Source organism: Rattus rattus, chromosome 4, assembly GCF_011064425.1.
Source record: "Rattus rattus isolate New Zealand chromosome 4, Rrattus_CSIRO_v1, whole genome shotgun sequence".
NCBI classification, from domain to species: domain Eukaryota; kingdom Metazoa; phylum Chordata; class Mammalia; order Rodentia; family Muridae; genus Rattus; species Rattus rattus.
In genome coordinates, this window is record NC_046157.1 from 15211570 (window position 1) to 15228756 (window position 17187).

Genomic DNA, 17187 nt, shown 5'->3' on the forward strand with positions numbered 1-17187 from the left:
TGTATGGCTGCTCGGCTGGGAGAGATGAGCAGGTCCAGCCCTTTGGATGCAGACTGTTTGGGGAGGACAGGTGATTAGAGATGGCTTTGGAAGAATCAGGGTAGAGGATGGGTGAAGGAAAGTGAGAAAGGGGTGCTCTGGGACCTAACAATCAGACCCCAAGCTGGAAGGTCCCTCTGCTCCAGATTCCCACTTCACACACAAGGATACCAAAGCAAAGAGGGCAAGCCACTCACTTGGAGTCACGTGGATCAGGGTGACTATTGGAATCCTGCTTTAGAACAGGATTTGCACCTAGAAATGCCTACATGTGTTCAGGACCTTTCAGTTATAATATCTAAAGTCTGGAGATGGCCAATGTGACCGGATGAAACACAAGGTGGCCTATCGGTTTTATCAAGCTGCCCCCCTCTGTGGAGTCATCAGACAGAGCCCTCCAGTGGGGCTCTGGCAGGAAAGGGATGTGGCATGGGAGGGCTAAGCTGGAATGGAGGAAGGAAGGAGGGACGGAAGTAAGGCTTAGGATGTCAGGAAATAGAAAATCCTGTACCCACTCTTGTTTGAGCATTCCTTCAAGGACTCTGTGAAGATACACTGATTATCTTCAAAGATACTCATCCACCCCAGAAGATGACACCCTGGAAACAACAGCTCAAAAAGCCTGTTATTGGAGCAGCTGGTTTGTCATGCTTGACTAAGGATGGGGCCTGACCCTAGGGCATGAAGCGCCCAAGCCGGGACAGTCCTTGCAAATTGCCCTGCGACTCAAGCAGGTGGCTTGGCAAGGTTGCAGTCAGTGTCTCAGTTGACCAGTGCCTGGGTGGTAGGTTACACCCACACCCCACCCAGTTCAGCCAGGGTAGGGGGTGGTTAGTCACAAGCTGAGGTATCGGGATCTTAGAGGCCATTTCCCAATTTCATTCCTATCTTCATCCAACACCAGGAATCCTTTCTCTAAGCCGAACATTGCTTGGCTTGAAGAGGAAGCTCTTGGGAATGCTGGGTCACGAGAACCTTGCACAGTGCTTACATTCTTTGTCTGACCCAGCAGAAACTTTACTGCCTCCAGGTCTTCCCACTAGACCCCATTCCTTTGAAATGACACAGAACAAGTCGCCTGGTGTTTGCTCGCTAATGGGTTAAACGCTTAATGGATCCACATTACCCACTCAGATTGCGGTTGCCAGCACTACAAGATGTTCAAGGTGGAAGCCAACATTACAACACCTTTCCTCTAGAGACCCGAAACCCCTTCCCCTTCCTGCCATCTCCTACCTTGATGCCTTGGTCCACGACAAGAAAGAAACTCTTATCTAAAAAGACAAGGCTGGGTTGGAGAGATGGTTCAGTGGTTAAGAGCACCGACTGCTCTTCCAGAGGTCCTGAGTTCAATTCCCAGCAGCCACATGGTGGCTCACAGCCATCTGTAATGGGATCCGATGCCCTCTTCTAATGCATGTCTGAAGACAGCTACAGTGTACTCATATAGATAAATCTTTAAAGAATAAAATAAATAAAAAGACAAGGCCGTAAACATCTAAGGCTCAAGATGCTCAAATGTGTGTGGCAAAAGTTTCTTTAAAATCTAACAGGCTGGATGTGGTGGTGCCTGCCTGTGATCCCAGCTTGGGAGGCTTGGTACATGCTTGAGAGTTCAAGGCCAGCATCCTGGATGTCCAGTTACCCTGTGGGAGCGCGGTCATTGTGGGACTAAGATCCTGCCTCCTTTAAAACAAACAAACAAACAAACAACCACAACAACAACAAAAAAAAGGCTCAGTAAAGAAGAGACACCATTTTAGAAGACCACAGGTTTGCATGAGCCAACAAGAGCTCCCAAGAGCACACCAAGTGTTTAAGATGACCATCCTAGCTGACGGCTCACACATTGCAACATTCATCCGTCCATGCAGGATGTGCCCACCCTTAGTACCCACTGTGTCCATGTGAGGTTTTTGTTTGAGGGACACAGAATAAATGACACATATCAAACAGGAAGACAAGGGAGGCTCCTTCCTTATTGTTGCTGTCCTGAGTTACCGCAGCCCTGGAACAAGTCTCACTGTGCCGAGATGAAGGTGTCAGGGTAGCTGTGCCCCACTGGAAGCTAGAAAGAACGCTCCAGGCCTTTCCAGGGTCTAAAAGCTACCACAGTCCCGGATCCTGGTTTCTCTCACCATGCTCAAAGCCAGCAGCATCACACCTTCACCGGACACTTACCTCGTGATAGAGCAAACTCCCACGGTCACAAAGGTTGTTAGATACCTAACAACCTCCCACTGAGTCCTTTATCTAATGTCCTATATGGAATGTCCTTTGCTGTTTAACATATCCCAATGGCCTGGGGTTGGAGCATACCTGAGGCTTTTAATCTGCCTCCCGTGGCTGGAGAACAGCAAACTCCTCCCTGTGGGAATGTGGGGATGATTACACTGGACAGGGTAAGGCTTTGCTAGATTTCTGCTCAAAAGCCCTCGGCGTGAGTGGGATAGCTAGAAAGAAGAAACACACTCCTGCACAAATCCTGAAAGCATCCTTTCTTGCTGTCCTTGGCTTGGCTACTTGTTTTCTTGGTTTTGTTTTTGTTGTTGCTGTTGTTGTTGTTGTTTAGACAGGGTCTCTCTGTGTAGTGTTCCTCTGTTCCTGGCTGTCGTGGAACTCACTCTGTAGACCATGCTGGCCTCAAACTCAGAGTTCCTCCTGCCCCTTCCTCCCAAATTCTGGGATTAAAGGGGAGGAACCACCACCGATGCCTGGCTGGTTACTTGTTTTTTAAGGAAGACCCAAGATCTGCTTGGTTGCTTCTGGTCCTGAGAGGTTTACTACCCTTCAAGAAGCAATCAAACATCAGGGCTCAATTAAGGAAGACTTTTCTCTGTTCGGCGCTGTTAATTGAACTCAGTCCCAATGTGTCTATCACTGCTGGAAATATTAACAAGCCCCACAGTGTTGTGACTTTAGCTAGACCCCACATCTGTGCAACGGAGGGCCATGGTGTAAAGTGGTCTAATAGGGCCGAGAGGTTTGTACTGGCTGGTTTTGTGTGTCAACTTGACACAAGTTAGAATCATCAGAGAAGGAGCCTCCATTGAGGAAATGCCTCCATGGCATCCAGCTCTAAGCCATTTTCTCAATTAGTGATCAATGCAGAAGAGCCCAGCACATTGTGGGTAGCCCCATCCCTGGGCAGAGGTCCTGGGTTCTATAAGAAAGCAGGCTGAGCAAGCCATGGGAAGCAAGCCAGTAAGCAGCACCCTCCATGGCCTCTGCATCAGCTCCTGGCTCCAGGTTCCTGCCCTGCTTGAGTTTCTATCCTGACTTCCTCCAGTGATGGACTATGGTCTGGAAGTGTAAGCCACATAGACCCTTTCCTTGCCAACTTGCTTTTTGGTCATGGTCTTCTCATTGCAGCAGTAGATCCCATAACTAAGTCAAGGTTCCCTGAGGCTCAGCTTGGGGTAGCCTGCATTTGTCCTAAATCCCTTTGGAAGGTCTCTAGTCAACATTTAGCAGAGACTCCATTTGTCAAAGCAAGTCAGAGCGCAGATGGCTGTCCTGGAACTCACCCTGTAGATCAGGCTGGCCTCAAACTCAGAGATCTGCCTGCCTCTGCCTCCTGAGTTCTGGGGTCAAAAGCATGCACCACCAGGGCCTGGCTCTTAGGCCTTAAAGAGGGCTAATAATACCTAACTCCTGCGTGGTTATATGGGCTAGGACAACTGAAATCACAGGGAAGGGTGTGCTGAATATCACTAAAGTCACATAGCCGGCACAGCCCCTGAAATGCAGAACTCTCCCAAGGGCTGGATTTAGAAACATTAGAGCCAGTGCTGACTAATAAAACCCAGGAGTCACTGGCACCGTGACCAGGCAGGTATGGGGCAGAAGCCGGGCAGAGAGCAGCACTGGGTGGAGGCTACTCATTGTTTTCTCCCCACAGGTGTCGGCCTCCTACTCTAGACCAGCCACTGGACTCAATTACTGTTTGTTTCTTTACGATGTTGATGGATCATCCTGTAACATTCCAGGGCCTAATAAGGGGGTGCAGGCTGTTGGCTAGGGAGTCCCGGAATCTCCCAGCCTGCGGCACACCCTGGAAGGAATGGTGATTTTTAAAAGCTGGGAAGCCCAGAGAAAATTCTCTCAGAACAGACCGAGTCAGTTCCAGCATCATCAGAGGTCCAGCCCTGATCTGTTGAGATTCGAGGAAGGTAAGTTAAGCACAGGAGGACCTTATGGTGGATGGAGGACAGAGCACAGGAAGGACCCAGGGCAAGGAGGACCTTGTTCTTCCCAGAAGTCAGGGAAAAGTTCCAGAACTAGAAACTTAGAGAAGAGAAACAGATAAGACTGAATATCAGCCACTGCCCCCTTTCCCAGGACTGCGTCCAGATGGATGTACAGAGATTGAAGTAGCGAGAGGCTCTACACCAGAAGCAGTGGGTAACACCATCAAAGGACCTCATATTCCAGTAAGTTTATGAAACAGAAAGGTTGCCACAGTGGTAGGTGAGCCTCGAGCCACAGTCGTGTGGGAGGAGAGAGGTCATCTTCACAGAACTTCATTGAGGGCTGACTGCTGCTTAGACCAAGTAGGAAGAGAAGGCAGGTGTGAGATATGAGCTGAAGAAAGACAGCCAGTATATGACAGCAGCTTTTGCTCCCATCCTCAGGGATTTAAAGAGATCACAAACTCTTGGACAGACGAAGCTCTCCATAAACAAACAAACAAACAAACAAAACAAAACAAGACAAAAAAACCGAAGCCCCAAACCCTAGACATACATGACGGGGAAATTGTATCCCTGAAGTCTCAACACAATGGACACCAGAACCAGTGTAATGACCAGTATAATGACAACACCAGTTGACAAGTCAATAAGGGACAAGAAATCCCACAAGATTCTGCCCCTAGAGACAAAGCTACAGGTGACCGATGGCTCCTGTGATAGTTGGGGGTGGGATCCATTTCCTTTAGGGACAATAGGTTATCCAATCCCTACTGGTCAGATCTAGACACGTCCATGAACACTGAATCCTAAATGGACTCAGTAGGTTACACACACACACACACACACACACACACACACACACACACACACACACACACACACACACACACACACACACACAAACACACACACACACACACACACACACACACACACACACACACACACACACACACACACACACACACACACACACACTGTCATGGATTTGGGAGGGATCAGAGAGGCACAAGAGGTCTTGGAGTAGAGGAGTATCACGGAGGAAGTTCTCATGTATGAGGTTCTCAAACAAAAACAGCTTGTTAGCCCAGTGGCCTAAACTAAGTCTTGCCCCCAAAACTCTTCCTCATGTGCACCTAACTCCCAAAGTTGGTAATTTGTCTTGCCTCTGTTTTAAAATGTCCAGTAATCACCAAGGGTTTGAGAGAAATAGGAAACACACACCAAAAACATCCCAGAGGGAACATATACGCACGGCAAGGCCGTCTACAAAGTAAAAGAACCTTTAAAAGTTCAAAATCTCTTAAGCTTTCAGAGCATAGGAAAACCTCAAGATGCAAGCATAAAAGTTTATAAAAAATCGTCCAGAGCTATGCAGTAAGACTATGTCTCAAAACAAAACCAAAATCAAATAAACAGACGGAAGGCAGTAGGTCATAATATTGTCACTCAATGGAATGTTATATAATCATCAAGTCTCCCGGAGGTGAGGACTGCTGTATTCTGGTTAGCATCACTAAGGTAAAATTTAAAATGTACCACTCAGAACCATGTGAAACACATTTCCTGAGTAGTTTTACTGCTCAGGAAAGAGGAAGAGGATAAGGTGTTTTCAATACTTGGTTTTGACACTGTTCAAAAATTGAATTGAATAGAGCAAAGTATAAATATTTTAAGAAGCTGGCAAAGTGTCTGAAGCCATCCTCTACATTTTTCTGGAAATTTCTGAATGTCCTGAAGTTTAGAAGCAACTTCAAGCTAGTCGAACTTCAGAGGATAACCCATCGAAAGTGGAAACTTGGTCAACCAACTTGCCAGACGAAGCAAGGCATGAAGAGGCAGTGAGAAACATTAAAACAGTGGGGTCCAGAGGTTGGGGATTTAGCTCAGTGCTAGAGCGCTTGCTTAGGAAGCAAGGCCTGGGTTCGGGTCCCCAGCTCCAAAAAAAGAACCAAAAAAAAAAAAAAAAAAACCCAAAAAAACAGTGGGGTCCAGAATAGTTGATCAAAACAGCTGCCCTTGGGCCCCAAGGACCAGCCCATTGTCTATCTGGCAAGGATTGCCTCACTTGGTCCTTGGAGGTCTAGTAGGGACAACTGTTATCCTCATCTGACAGATGAATAAAACAGGTTTTGCACTAGGAAGCCTGCCTCAGAGAAGAGTGGTTAGAACTGAGTCTGCATTTCACCAAAAATAAAAAAACTAAAATAAAATAAAAAATAAAAATAAAAAAATCTAGATTTGTGGCTATAGGTGGCTCCGAATTTTTGCAATAAACAAGATGAAAACTATCCAAGGAGTTTATAAGCACAAGAGGCTAATTAAACAGATACTCTAAAATCATACCCAGGACCAGATTGAGGGTGTTGCCCAGTGCAGGAAGTGCAGGAAGGACAAAGTGAGGAACCGGGAAATCGTCACCAAGGAGGAGATATTGGAAGTTGATGCTGAAGATGTGCATGGATGACAGGATCCCGCTCTCTCTCCTCCTACTTGATGGTGCCTGTGGCCCGTGAGCACAGGACCTGAGCACACAGGCCTGAGGCCTCCTATAGGCAGACACAACTGCTGGATATAGCCTCTGAGAAAGTCTGCTCTCTTCTACACAGAAGAGAATATCCTGACGATCTTCTTTCGAAGCCATGATTCCCGCTGAATGTGACCGCCCAAACCTATAGACCCTGGGAGAGTAAAACAGAAGGATCTCAAGTTCAAACCCAGCTTGGGATGCATAGCGAGACATCGAAAAGTACAGAGGGTGGGGTGGGGGGCGGGCTGTAACTGCATGCTCTTTCATGATAGTCGCCACCCGCTGGGCAGTTTTTGTATGCAGGGCGCTGGGTAAAGTTTTGTATGTTTTATTGCCTTTAATTCTTACAACAACCCTACGAGGCAGGTGCTGTTTTGTCCCCTTTCAAGAATGAGGAAGCTCAGGCTTACTGGATGTACAGAGTCCTGGGGGGGGGGTGTTAGTAAATGGGGACACCAAGACTGAACCCTCACTTGTCAGCTCCTAGTGCATGTTTAACCACTGTCTCTCACAAGCAGCCAATTACTGCAACAAGGGTTTAATTGTTTTCTATTGGAAGGATAAACGAGACTGATACAAGCGCAGTCCACTGGAAACCAAGCTGTCATTACAATCACCAACACCCGTCTCATGGTCACAGCTCCATAAATGCTTGTGAAATGATGTGGCGTTTTCTTCTAGGAAATGGGAAACAAATGACATAGGGAAACTCCCAGGAGGCCAAATGGGACTGACTAAGCAGCGCCCCAAGCTTCCCAGCACTCTCCGGAACCCCGTCGGCCAGGCTCAGGTTCCTGGGGGGTGCTTGTTTCAGAGCAACACCCCCCCAACCCCCCACCCCGCCACGGCCTTACCTACTGTAAGGTCATTTTAGTCAGGTCGGGAGTGGGTGCTGCAAAGTGGCTGCTGTCACTGGGATGGAGATGGGAGCTCCTGTGTGTCTTAGCTCAGCCTATCACAGAGGAGGCTTGCTCTGAAATTTGTCACTGGATCAGAGACCAGAGCCCTTCCAAACAGCCCCAGAGCAGAACGAATTCAAAATGAGACAACAAAAAGGAAGGGATACGAATTCTCCTTTCAGGTAGAAAGGGACAAGAACACTCCAGCTTGTTCCTGGGAAGAGCCTTCATCTCTGGGATCTAGGGTTCGCTTTAGGCCGGTGTTCCTTCCGCAAATGTTACTCAATCCTTGCTCGGTGCAGGAGAGGTCTTGCCCACCTGGCAGGATGTGGCCTCAGACTCAGAAACCAAGAAAGAGCCCCTCTCTCCACCAGGCACCCAACGCAGCACAGTGGGACCGGATGAGCCAAACACAAGCCAAGTCCTGTGCCGCCGCCCCCACTACCGCCCCACCCTCGAGCCCCCGAACCTAACAACAGAGGAGGGAAACCAGGCCAGGCTAGAAAGCAGTAGCGATTTTACAAAAGGTCCTTCTGGGGAGAGGGGAGAAGGGACACTGAGAGGAAGAACTGGGAGAGGGGAAATGGAGGAGTGGCACACAGCATCCTGACTGGATTCTTCTTGGGGCCCCGTCCACAATGCTCTGGTCACAGTTTGATTAGTTAGACGATTTTCCCATTGCCTCAAACAAGAGCTCCTCTCTGATCAATGTTCGAAACAGCCGGCCGATTTTAATCATGGCAAACACGATGAACCGGCTATGGTGGCCTGGGCTATTAGAAGTAGAATATAAAGATTCCAGTAGAAGCGGTTATCGGGACTTTCACCCCTGGCCACCAGCTGGACCCACGCCCAGGACTGTGAGTTGTTAGGCCGCTGGGTCGGATCCGGGGCTGTCAGAGCATTTTCGGTTGGAGGGTCGGGAGGCAGACCGCGAGGATCTGGGCACCACTGGTCACCCTGCAGCAGCTCCCAGAACGTCAGGCTGGCGCGTGACTCCGGGCCCTTGCACTGCGGAGGCTCATCTCGGCCCAGGAGCTCCAGGTGATGCCGCAGCCACTGCAGGAAGGGCCACAGGCCACAGTCGCAGAGCCAGGGGTTGTGACCGAGCAGGACACGGGTCAGTTGGGGCAGAGCCGCGAACACGTCTCCTGGCAGCGTCTTCAGCTGGTTATGCTCAAGCTGCACGGTCACGAGGCTGCTGAGGTTACGGAAGAGCGTGCGGGGCAGGGCCCGCAGCCGGTTGTGGCGCAGCGACACCTGGCGCAGGCGCCCGAGGCCGCGCAGCGCGTCCTCCGGCAGCGCCTCCAGGGCATTGGTGTGCAGCGCGAGCACGCGCAGCTCCGTCAGGCCGTGGAACAAGCCGCGCGGGAGCGCGCTCAGGAGCGGGTTCCGTATCAGCCCCAGCGTCTGCAGGCCGCTCAGGTTGCGGAAGGCGGCGGCGGGCAGCGTGCGCAGGTGGGTGCCGTTCAGCCACAGCTCCCGCAGGCCGGCCATCTCCCCGAACAGCACCTCCGGGAGCTCCTCCAGAGGGTTCTCGAACAGGGTCAGCCGAGTCACGCAGCTTACATGAAGGAAGAGCGCGGGCGGCAGAGACTCCAGGAGGTTTCCGGACAGAGTCAAGGTGCTCAGGTTTCCGAGGCTGTCGAAGGCCCCCGGTGCGATGGAGCGAAGGTGATTCCGCTCCAGCCGCAGCTCAGTCAGGGCGTCCAGGTTGGCCAGCAGCCCCGAATCCAGAGACATGAGCCGGTTTGAATAGAGCAGCAGTTTCTCAAGCTTAATTTGCGCCCCAAGTAATCCCTGGGGCAGGTGGGTCAGGTTGTTTCGCGATAAATCCAACACCTTCAGCTTTCCCAGGCTCGAGAAAAGGTTAGCAGGAAGAAAGGAGAGCTGATTCTGGTTCAAACAGAGATCCCGCAGGTTAAGCAGTTTCTGAAACAGGTTTTGGTCAAGGTCCCTTAGTGCATTGTGGTCCAAGAACAGCTGTTCCAAAAGCACCATCTTATCCAGGATCCCACGTGGAAAATGAGAGATTTTGTTGCGCGTCAACCTGAGGGTTTTTAGTTTTACCAGGTCATTGAAGGTGCCGGGGTCTATGGCAGAAATGTGGCTATCTGAGAGCATCAGGCGCTGAAGGACCGTCATGCCGCTGAAGCTGTGGCTCTGCAATACTCCCCGGTCCATTCTGAAGAGCAGGATGTGTGTGAGGTTCGTGGGCAGACCTAGCTCGGCGATGTGAGCCACGCTGCCCCCGGAGCATTGCACGGCATCGCGGACCACACACTTGCAGGTTTTGGGGCAGGGGAAGGTTTGGGCGCCCACGAATGAGAGCACCGCGGACAGAAGGACGCTCCTTAGCATGTCTGAAAGACAAGAGCATGACACAAGGCTCAGAGCAGATCTTGCAGCCCTGCACCTGCCTCAAGCACAGTTCTTGGACCAGCACTCTCGCTGCCTTGGAATGTCCAGATACAACCAAGTCCCCCTCTGTTCTTACAAAGGCGGATTACAAAATATTCTATTCAGCTTATGTGGGTGCTGGAAGTCTAGATCAGACTTCTGGGTACACATTCTTAACCATTGAACCATCTCCCCAGTTTAGAGTATTGACATTTGGGCACTATGAACAATACCTTAAAATCGTGACAGAACGAATTAAAATTGTCACGGTCTTTTCCAGAGAATAGAAAGCAGTGCCTACTGGGACTGGCTGTGCCACTGACTTTAACAACTTAAGCAGGGAAACTTTATCCCCAATAGTCAGCAAGGGAACAGCAAGGCCCACTTCCACTAGATTCAGTTTCTTACAATCTTATTTTCAAAGTACTAACATCCCACAACACATTACACCCTTCTGTAACCTCACCCCCATCCCTAAGCCCAATGGAGCCGGTACCCAATGATGCCTACTGTTCTATACCATGCTTCTCCGAACTTTGCACTGCTACAGTAACACAAGGACAGTAGGCTGGGCGCTCCAATGCACGTGAGGTTAAGGGTCACATAAATAGAATTTGAAGTTAGTCTCTCTGACTCACACATTTAAATAAGGAGCTACTGTTTCGCTTATAAGCCAAGCTGCTTAATAAAACTACTCTGGGCATTGAGTTGTCCAGGAAGCACAGAGTTCACTCAATGTTTCCCAAGTAAAAATGTGTACTGTTTCTTGTACCAGGTCTCCGTTTGCCCCTATACAGACTGAGCCTCTAATTGCATACTAATGTAAGAATATTTGGCCTTACCTGAAGCAGCTCTGCACCCTGGACTGACTGAAAGGCTCGAAGCTCTGTTTGTGACTCAGCACCTCACAGAGGAAGAGAGAGTATTCTTGCATCCTGAGGATAAAGACCTTAGCAGATAAAAAGTCAAGAAAAAGGCTATCTCCGTAAGGCACATTCTAGGTTTTAACGACAAAGAGCTTTCAGACTTTGAGAGCATGTTTGTCCTATTGTCAAAGCTAGAGGGTAGAAGACCTTAGTTTTTCCAGAAATGGTATGCTAATTCTCATTACATCGGCGACCCCAATAGGCATTTTTTTTGCATGCTATATTGCACTAATTCTCATTCTTGTGCATGAGTATGTGGGTGCACATGTGGCAGTGCCCCACTCATGGGTGTCAGAAACTTTAGGCATTTTTCACCTTCCTCCATGTAGGTTCCCCAAGGACTCCTACCATCAGTCTTAGGAGGTAATGCTCTTCACCTAATGAGCCATCTCCTTTGCCCAACGTTTTCTCTCTTAAGGCTAAAGAATTCTCAAATGCCCGACCCCACCCCCAATGGTCTAGCCATTGTCAAGCATGTTCTGTAATAGCATTGCCCAAGAGTTCATGTTCAGTTTAATGTCAAACTGCCTACTGCCGTGGTTGAACTGACACAGTGCCACATACCATTCGAGAACTTCTGGTCATCTCTGGTTGGTGCTTGGCATCCTTTCAATCTCGGGTCATTCATTGTTTCCATGAATGCCCATCCCTCACTTGGCACAGCTCAGGCCCAGCCTGAAGGGCAAAACAGCACACCAATCTATCAACCTATTGTCTCAATATGACTTTTAATGTTGCATTTAATGACAAACTTGATGCTTTTCTTATAATGAAGCTGTTCTTAAGCTTATGAGAAACTCATGTTCTCCTTTTATATGTGTATTTTCCTCTCCTTTAGATAACCTTGCTATGTATATGTAGCCCATGCTAGCTCCAAATTTACAATCTTCTGGCTTTAGTGTCCTAAACTTTGGGGATCACGAAGACTGCATCACAATGTCCAGCTGTGTTCATTTTCCCATATGCAACTATAATGTAGACATCCTTTATAAATGCTATTATCCATTGTCAAGTCATAGGTGTTTATCAAGTAAATCCCTCCAAGGCAAAATACCCACCAATTCCTTTAAATGCTCCAAGGCTGTTTTCCTTAGCCTTAGATCTGCAGGGGATACGGATTCCTTTTTTTTTTTTTTTTTTTGGTTCTTTTTTTTTTTGAGCTGGGGACCAACCCAGACGGATTCCTTTTACGTACCTAAGAGGCAGTTGCTTTAAATGTGCTATCACTATTTTTTATTTTTAAGACAAAAGGTTATTCTTCACCTTTAAAGACAAAGGTCCAGTTTGGGGAGATAGCTAGATAAGCAAAATGATTGCCTCGCAAGCATTAAGACATTTAATCTCTGGAATTCACAAGGGAAGCGAAGCATAAGAGACAAATGGGTCCCTGGACCTTACTTCAGAGTCTTGACTGGCTCTAGTTCTCACCAAGCAGCAACTCTAGACCCCAAACTGCCACCCTCCTTGCAGTGTGCACCAGCCAGCTAGCTCTTCCCACAACCTGTCCATCAAGCTAAAATAGTCAAGCTGCCTTCCTCTCAAAAACCCACGGGGGGTGGGGTGGGGGGGGCAAAACCCACGACAGTGAAATTGGTCCCAAGAGAGCTACTTGTAAAAAGACTCAGGAAAAAGTATAGACATATTTAATTCATTAAAAGTTTTATTTTGAATAGCTTCAATCAAAAAAGATTTCATACGGTTATTTACAAGGCTGAATGTACAATTATGAATATCTACCTTTTTGACAACAGGGTACCATTTTTGAGCAGCAATACAATTTTAAAAATATAAAGATGTGTCATTTCTGATATATAAAGTTACTTAAAAAATCCACGGTCTCAGGGAATTCACAAATTATAACAGGAAGTAACTTTTATTAATTTCATGTGCACATAATTACCAAATTGTAATACATTAAAAATACATGTAAATGCCCAGACTGTACAAAAGTTAATACCCTATCTTGTTAAAGTTCCCAGTAGCCTCCTACCATAAATATACAAAATCCTTTTGATACAACAGAACTGCATGCATGAGATATTAGGTGTTCTCTAAAGCTTGAAGTTGCTCGTCACTGGATCTGAGTTTTGCTGCTTTTTGGATATATATATATATATATATATATATATATATATATATATATGTATGCATATACATATATACACACGAGTGAAAGCGAACACATTCTTCACCACGCCTGTGGAACTGTGCACTGCTTTCATCATGGGGATAAAGTGTGAAAACAGTGACAGGCTTGCTGAAATGAAAGGTGCGACTGGAGAGCTTCAGAACGTCAGGCTTATACAACATAAGTCACTGCTCTCACCCAAGCACTATTTGCAGCATGCCTTTACAGCAGTTGGTGCTAGAAGGTAGAAAACAGTTACCACTATTTATATTTAAGGGAGGAAAACAAACAACTTTAAACAACCCTGAGGGAGACCCACATTAAAAAAATCTTATTTATTTAAAAAGTTAAAAAGCTACATATCATTATTTAACAATTATTTTCCCAGACATTTCTGTCCTTTAAGTATGTGCATAAATAAAATTTAAATCATCAATATCAATCTTAATACATCAAAATAATATATTTACAGATTTTAAAATTTAGGTTTGTTTATACTCAAATAATTTAATGTAAAATTCAGAACCAAAATTACTACGTAATGATGACCTACAGGAGACTCAGTCTACCTATGGCACTAAGCAGGACCCATGTCTGGATTGACAGACATTCTTCCAATAACATTCTCAAATGGAATAGGCCTATCCTGTCTATGTTCAAATCTAACTTCGTACAAATGCCTTCTCTCACCTACATAAAACCTTGTTCCTTTGCAAACGATATGGACAGATGAGATATAAACCCTTATCAACTCTAAATGTTAAAATGATGTGTCAACATAGCATTTATGATCATGCTCCTAACAATGTTAAATACAATTGATACTGGGTTTCTAAGCTGTAGTTAGCAATTAATCATGTTTCAGTATTTAAACCAGAGAGTAAGAGTTAACAATTCAGAAAATGATTGACTAACATTAACATTATTTGAAATGCACATGGAAAGTATAAAACAAGGAGAATAATAACTATAGAAAATAGTGCTAATTCACAGCTCAAGAGGTCTAAGATGCATAGCTTCATAGAATCATTCATGGGACAACTGTTCTAATATCGAACATATAGTATCATACATTTTGTTGGAAAAGTCGATTGTGTATTCCTAAGAATCACTAGTGGCAACAGCAGTGACAGTGATCCTGAGACGGATTTACTTTTCCCACAATTATCCAACATCATTCGGGTCTTTGCAATATTTAAAAAAAAAAAAAAAAAGGTTCTACAAATCTGGTTAACATTTGGTAAACTGGTATTTACTAGGTAAAAAGTATTTACTAGGAAAATAATGATCAACCCAGAGAAGTGGAAAGCATACACTTGTGGTTAAGAAAGAACACAGAATAATGTTATATTGTTACATTTGTTTTTAGGGTTCACTTTATAATGCCAGTTGCCCACACTTACTCTAACTGTGAGGCATTGTGAAAGTTCCTTATGAACTATCAGATAAAACATAAATGTGCAAATGCTTTCCTCATTCCTTTTGGCTAAATAAATGTCTATTTTTTTTAATTTTCTCAAGCTCACTTGTTACAAAACAGGTATTGATGACTTCTGGTGCCACCTAATGGCAAGAAACAAGCTCTGCAGCTCATATTGCTTTGTAAAAGTCACTCAAATTCAGGATTCATTATTCTTTTAAGCCCTATTATTCAAAGGAGAGACATATAGCAAGGTTAAGATCTAACTGAAACAAACACAACAAACACAGCATCATTCCATTCCTTTAGGTAGGAAGGGAGGGAAGGAGACGAGAGATTGGAAAGAAAGAGAGAGAGAGAGAGAGAGAGAGAGAGAGAGAGAGAGAGAGAGAGAGAGAATATGAAACATCTAAAATGATACAAGTCCCAAAAGAAAAAACAGGTTGAAGACATATGAATGAAGTCCACTGCCAAGAGAAATACAATACCCTCAATCTCTCTCCCTGTAACTGTATTCTGAGACAGGCTTCTACCATCTATTCTAGGCTATCCTTGGACTAGGAACAATCTTCCTGCCTTAGCCTCCTGCCTGTGCAGGACTAGGGGCCTTTACTGTCATACCTGGCTCAGAAATAGACCTTTCTAGTGAGAGAGTTCTTTGCTTAAGTAGACTGCTGATGTCAGATACTACATGGGACCCATGGAATACTATGAAGGACATCTCAAGACAGCAGTGGAGCACCTAGCTGTCTAGAAAGTACACCAAGGCAGGCTACACAGAAAATATAAAACCAGAAATGGAAATCACCTGAGTTGCTCTATCAACAATAACACTACAGGTCATAAAAGAAAACTGGTGTACGTTTAATGTAGTCTTCTTTGGGAGAAAACACGGGATCAAAACAGGTTTTCAACCTATTTTCACTAAAGGCTAATCACAATTAACTATTATTTTTAACTATCACAATTTTGGGGCCTACGTGTAAAAGAACTTTCTAATAAGGGGATTTGTGAAAATTAAAGAGGCAAACTAGTGTCAAAACCTACAATCTGTAAAACACAAACAGTTTCTCATACCCAATACAAAGTGTGCATCGTATTTAGGTTACTGCATGAAGATATAGCCAGATTTATAGTTAAAAGCTAACTGTGCAGAAATGACACTTTACTGTTCTGTGTTTTTAACTGCCGTATTATGAGAGGGCTATATAAACTGAAAGAGTGCTGTTCTGACAGGGTCATCACTGCTACTGGACAGCAGAGCAGTCTTTGCTACGCTATGGTGATGATCTGACATGATCCGTTCTCCTTCACTATAGCTTTGGCTTCCGTCGTCGTCTGAGGCTTCGGTGGCCACTCGGGATCAAACTGGAGCTCCTGGGCTAGATACATGTACTTTGCTTTTGGTGTCTTCTTTCTACAGCTCAGGGCCCAGGACAAGCAGCATTTCCCCCATCGATCCACTGACTCCTAGGAAAGAAAACACCCAGGTAAGGGCTTTTTGGTTACAGCACGCATCACGCACAGAAAATATGGAATGACTTCTGAACATAACAAATAACTAGGAAAAACTTCATGCAAAAAAGCCAGCTTTCAATTTAGGAACAGGTTGATTTTAAAGAGGATTTTTCCCAGCTCCTTTAGTTTTGTGCACGTATTTTATATACTGATATACTCTAACAGAAAATACTGAAGAAGGCAGTGAAAGATATCATTGTTACTGCTAATATCACTTTCAAAACACAAAGTATGAAGTAAACACCGTTAAAAAAAAGAGAGAGAGAGACAAGGTCCTGATTTAAAAAAAAAAAAAAAAAAAAAAGAAGTCACATCTTTTAAAACCACAGCTTTAGCCAGGCATGGTGCCACATACCCGCAATTCCAGTTTTGGTGCTGGATTGTTTATTTTTTGTCGAGATGAGAAAGGAAGAGGAAACCTCAACTGAGAAAACGCCTCCATTGGACTAGCCTGTAGGTAAGTCTGTGGGGCATTTTCTTGATTAGCGATTAATGTGGGAAGGACCAGCCCTCTGGGGGTAGTGCCATCCTGGAGAGGTGGTCCTGGGTTGTCTAAAACAAGCAAGCTGAGCAAGCCATGGGGAACAAGGCAGTAAGCAGCATCCCTCCATGGTCCCTACTTCAGTCCCTGCCTCGGCTTCCCTTAATGGTAGACTGTACCCTGTGAGCCAATAAGCCTCTCCTCCCCAAGGTACTTTTGGTAAAGGTGTTTATCAAAGCAGTACAAACCCTGCTCACATAGTTGTGTAGTAAAATTCTGTTTCAAAACAAAGCAAGTACCACCATACTCACTAATGTAAAACTGCCTTTATCCAGGAGGCTTCCCTTGGGGCTCTAGAATGGGAAGGAGACACACAGAAAGGTACACAAGCAAGTACTGGGCTGGAGAGATGGCTCAGTGATAAAGAGCACTAGCTCTCCTTTAGGACCTGGGTTCAATTCCCAGCAACCACATGGTAGCTCACAACCATCTGTAATGGGATCTGAGACCGTCTTCTGGCACACAAGTGTACATGTAGGTAGAGTAATAATATACATAAGATAATCTTTAAAAATACCAATACACGGGGGCCTGGGGGAGGGGCTATAGGAAAAGGTAACCAGGAGGGGGCCATGAGTGGGATGTAAAGTGAA

At 45.8% G+C, this 17187-nt stretch overlaps 2 protein-coding genes across 4 annotated transcripts in view; both read right to left on the reverse strand.

Moving 5' to 3' along the window:
- Window positions 1-8161: 8161 nt before the first annotated feature.
- Gp5 (glycoprotein V platelet) lies at window positions 8162-10092 on the reverse strand. Its single transcript, XM_032900060.1, has one exon. The coding sequence runs from the start codon at window positions 10020-10022 to the stop codon at window positions 8397-8399; it is 1626 nt and encodes a 541-aa protein (XP_032755951.1). The 5' UTR covers window positions 10023-10092; the 3' UTR covers window positions 8162-8396.
- Window positions 10093-15377: 5285 nt separating this feature from the next.
- Window positions 15378-17187, reverse strand: part of Atp13a3 (ATPase 13A3) — a 52206-nt gene continuing 50396 nt past the window's right edge. For all 3 annotated transcript variants that reach the window (XM_032900064.1, XM_032900063.1, XM_032900061.1), the window contains one exon: window positions 15378-16005. In XM_032900064.1, coding sequence (XP_032755955.1) covers window positions 15808-16005 — 198 coding nt within the window. In that variant the 3' untranslated portion in view covers window positions 15378-15807. The remainder of the gene's footprint in view (window positions 16006-17187) is intronic.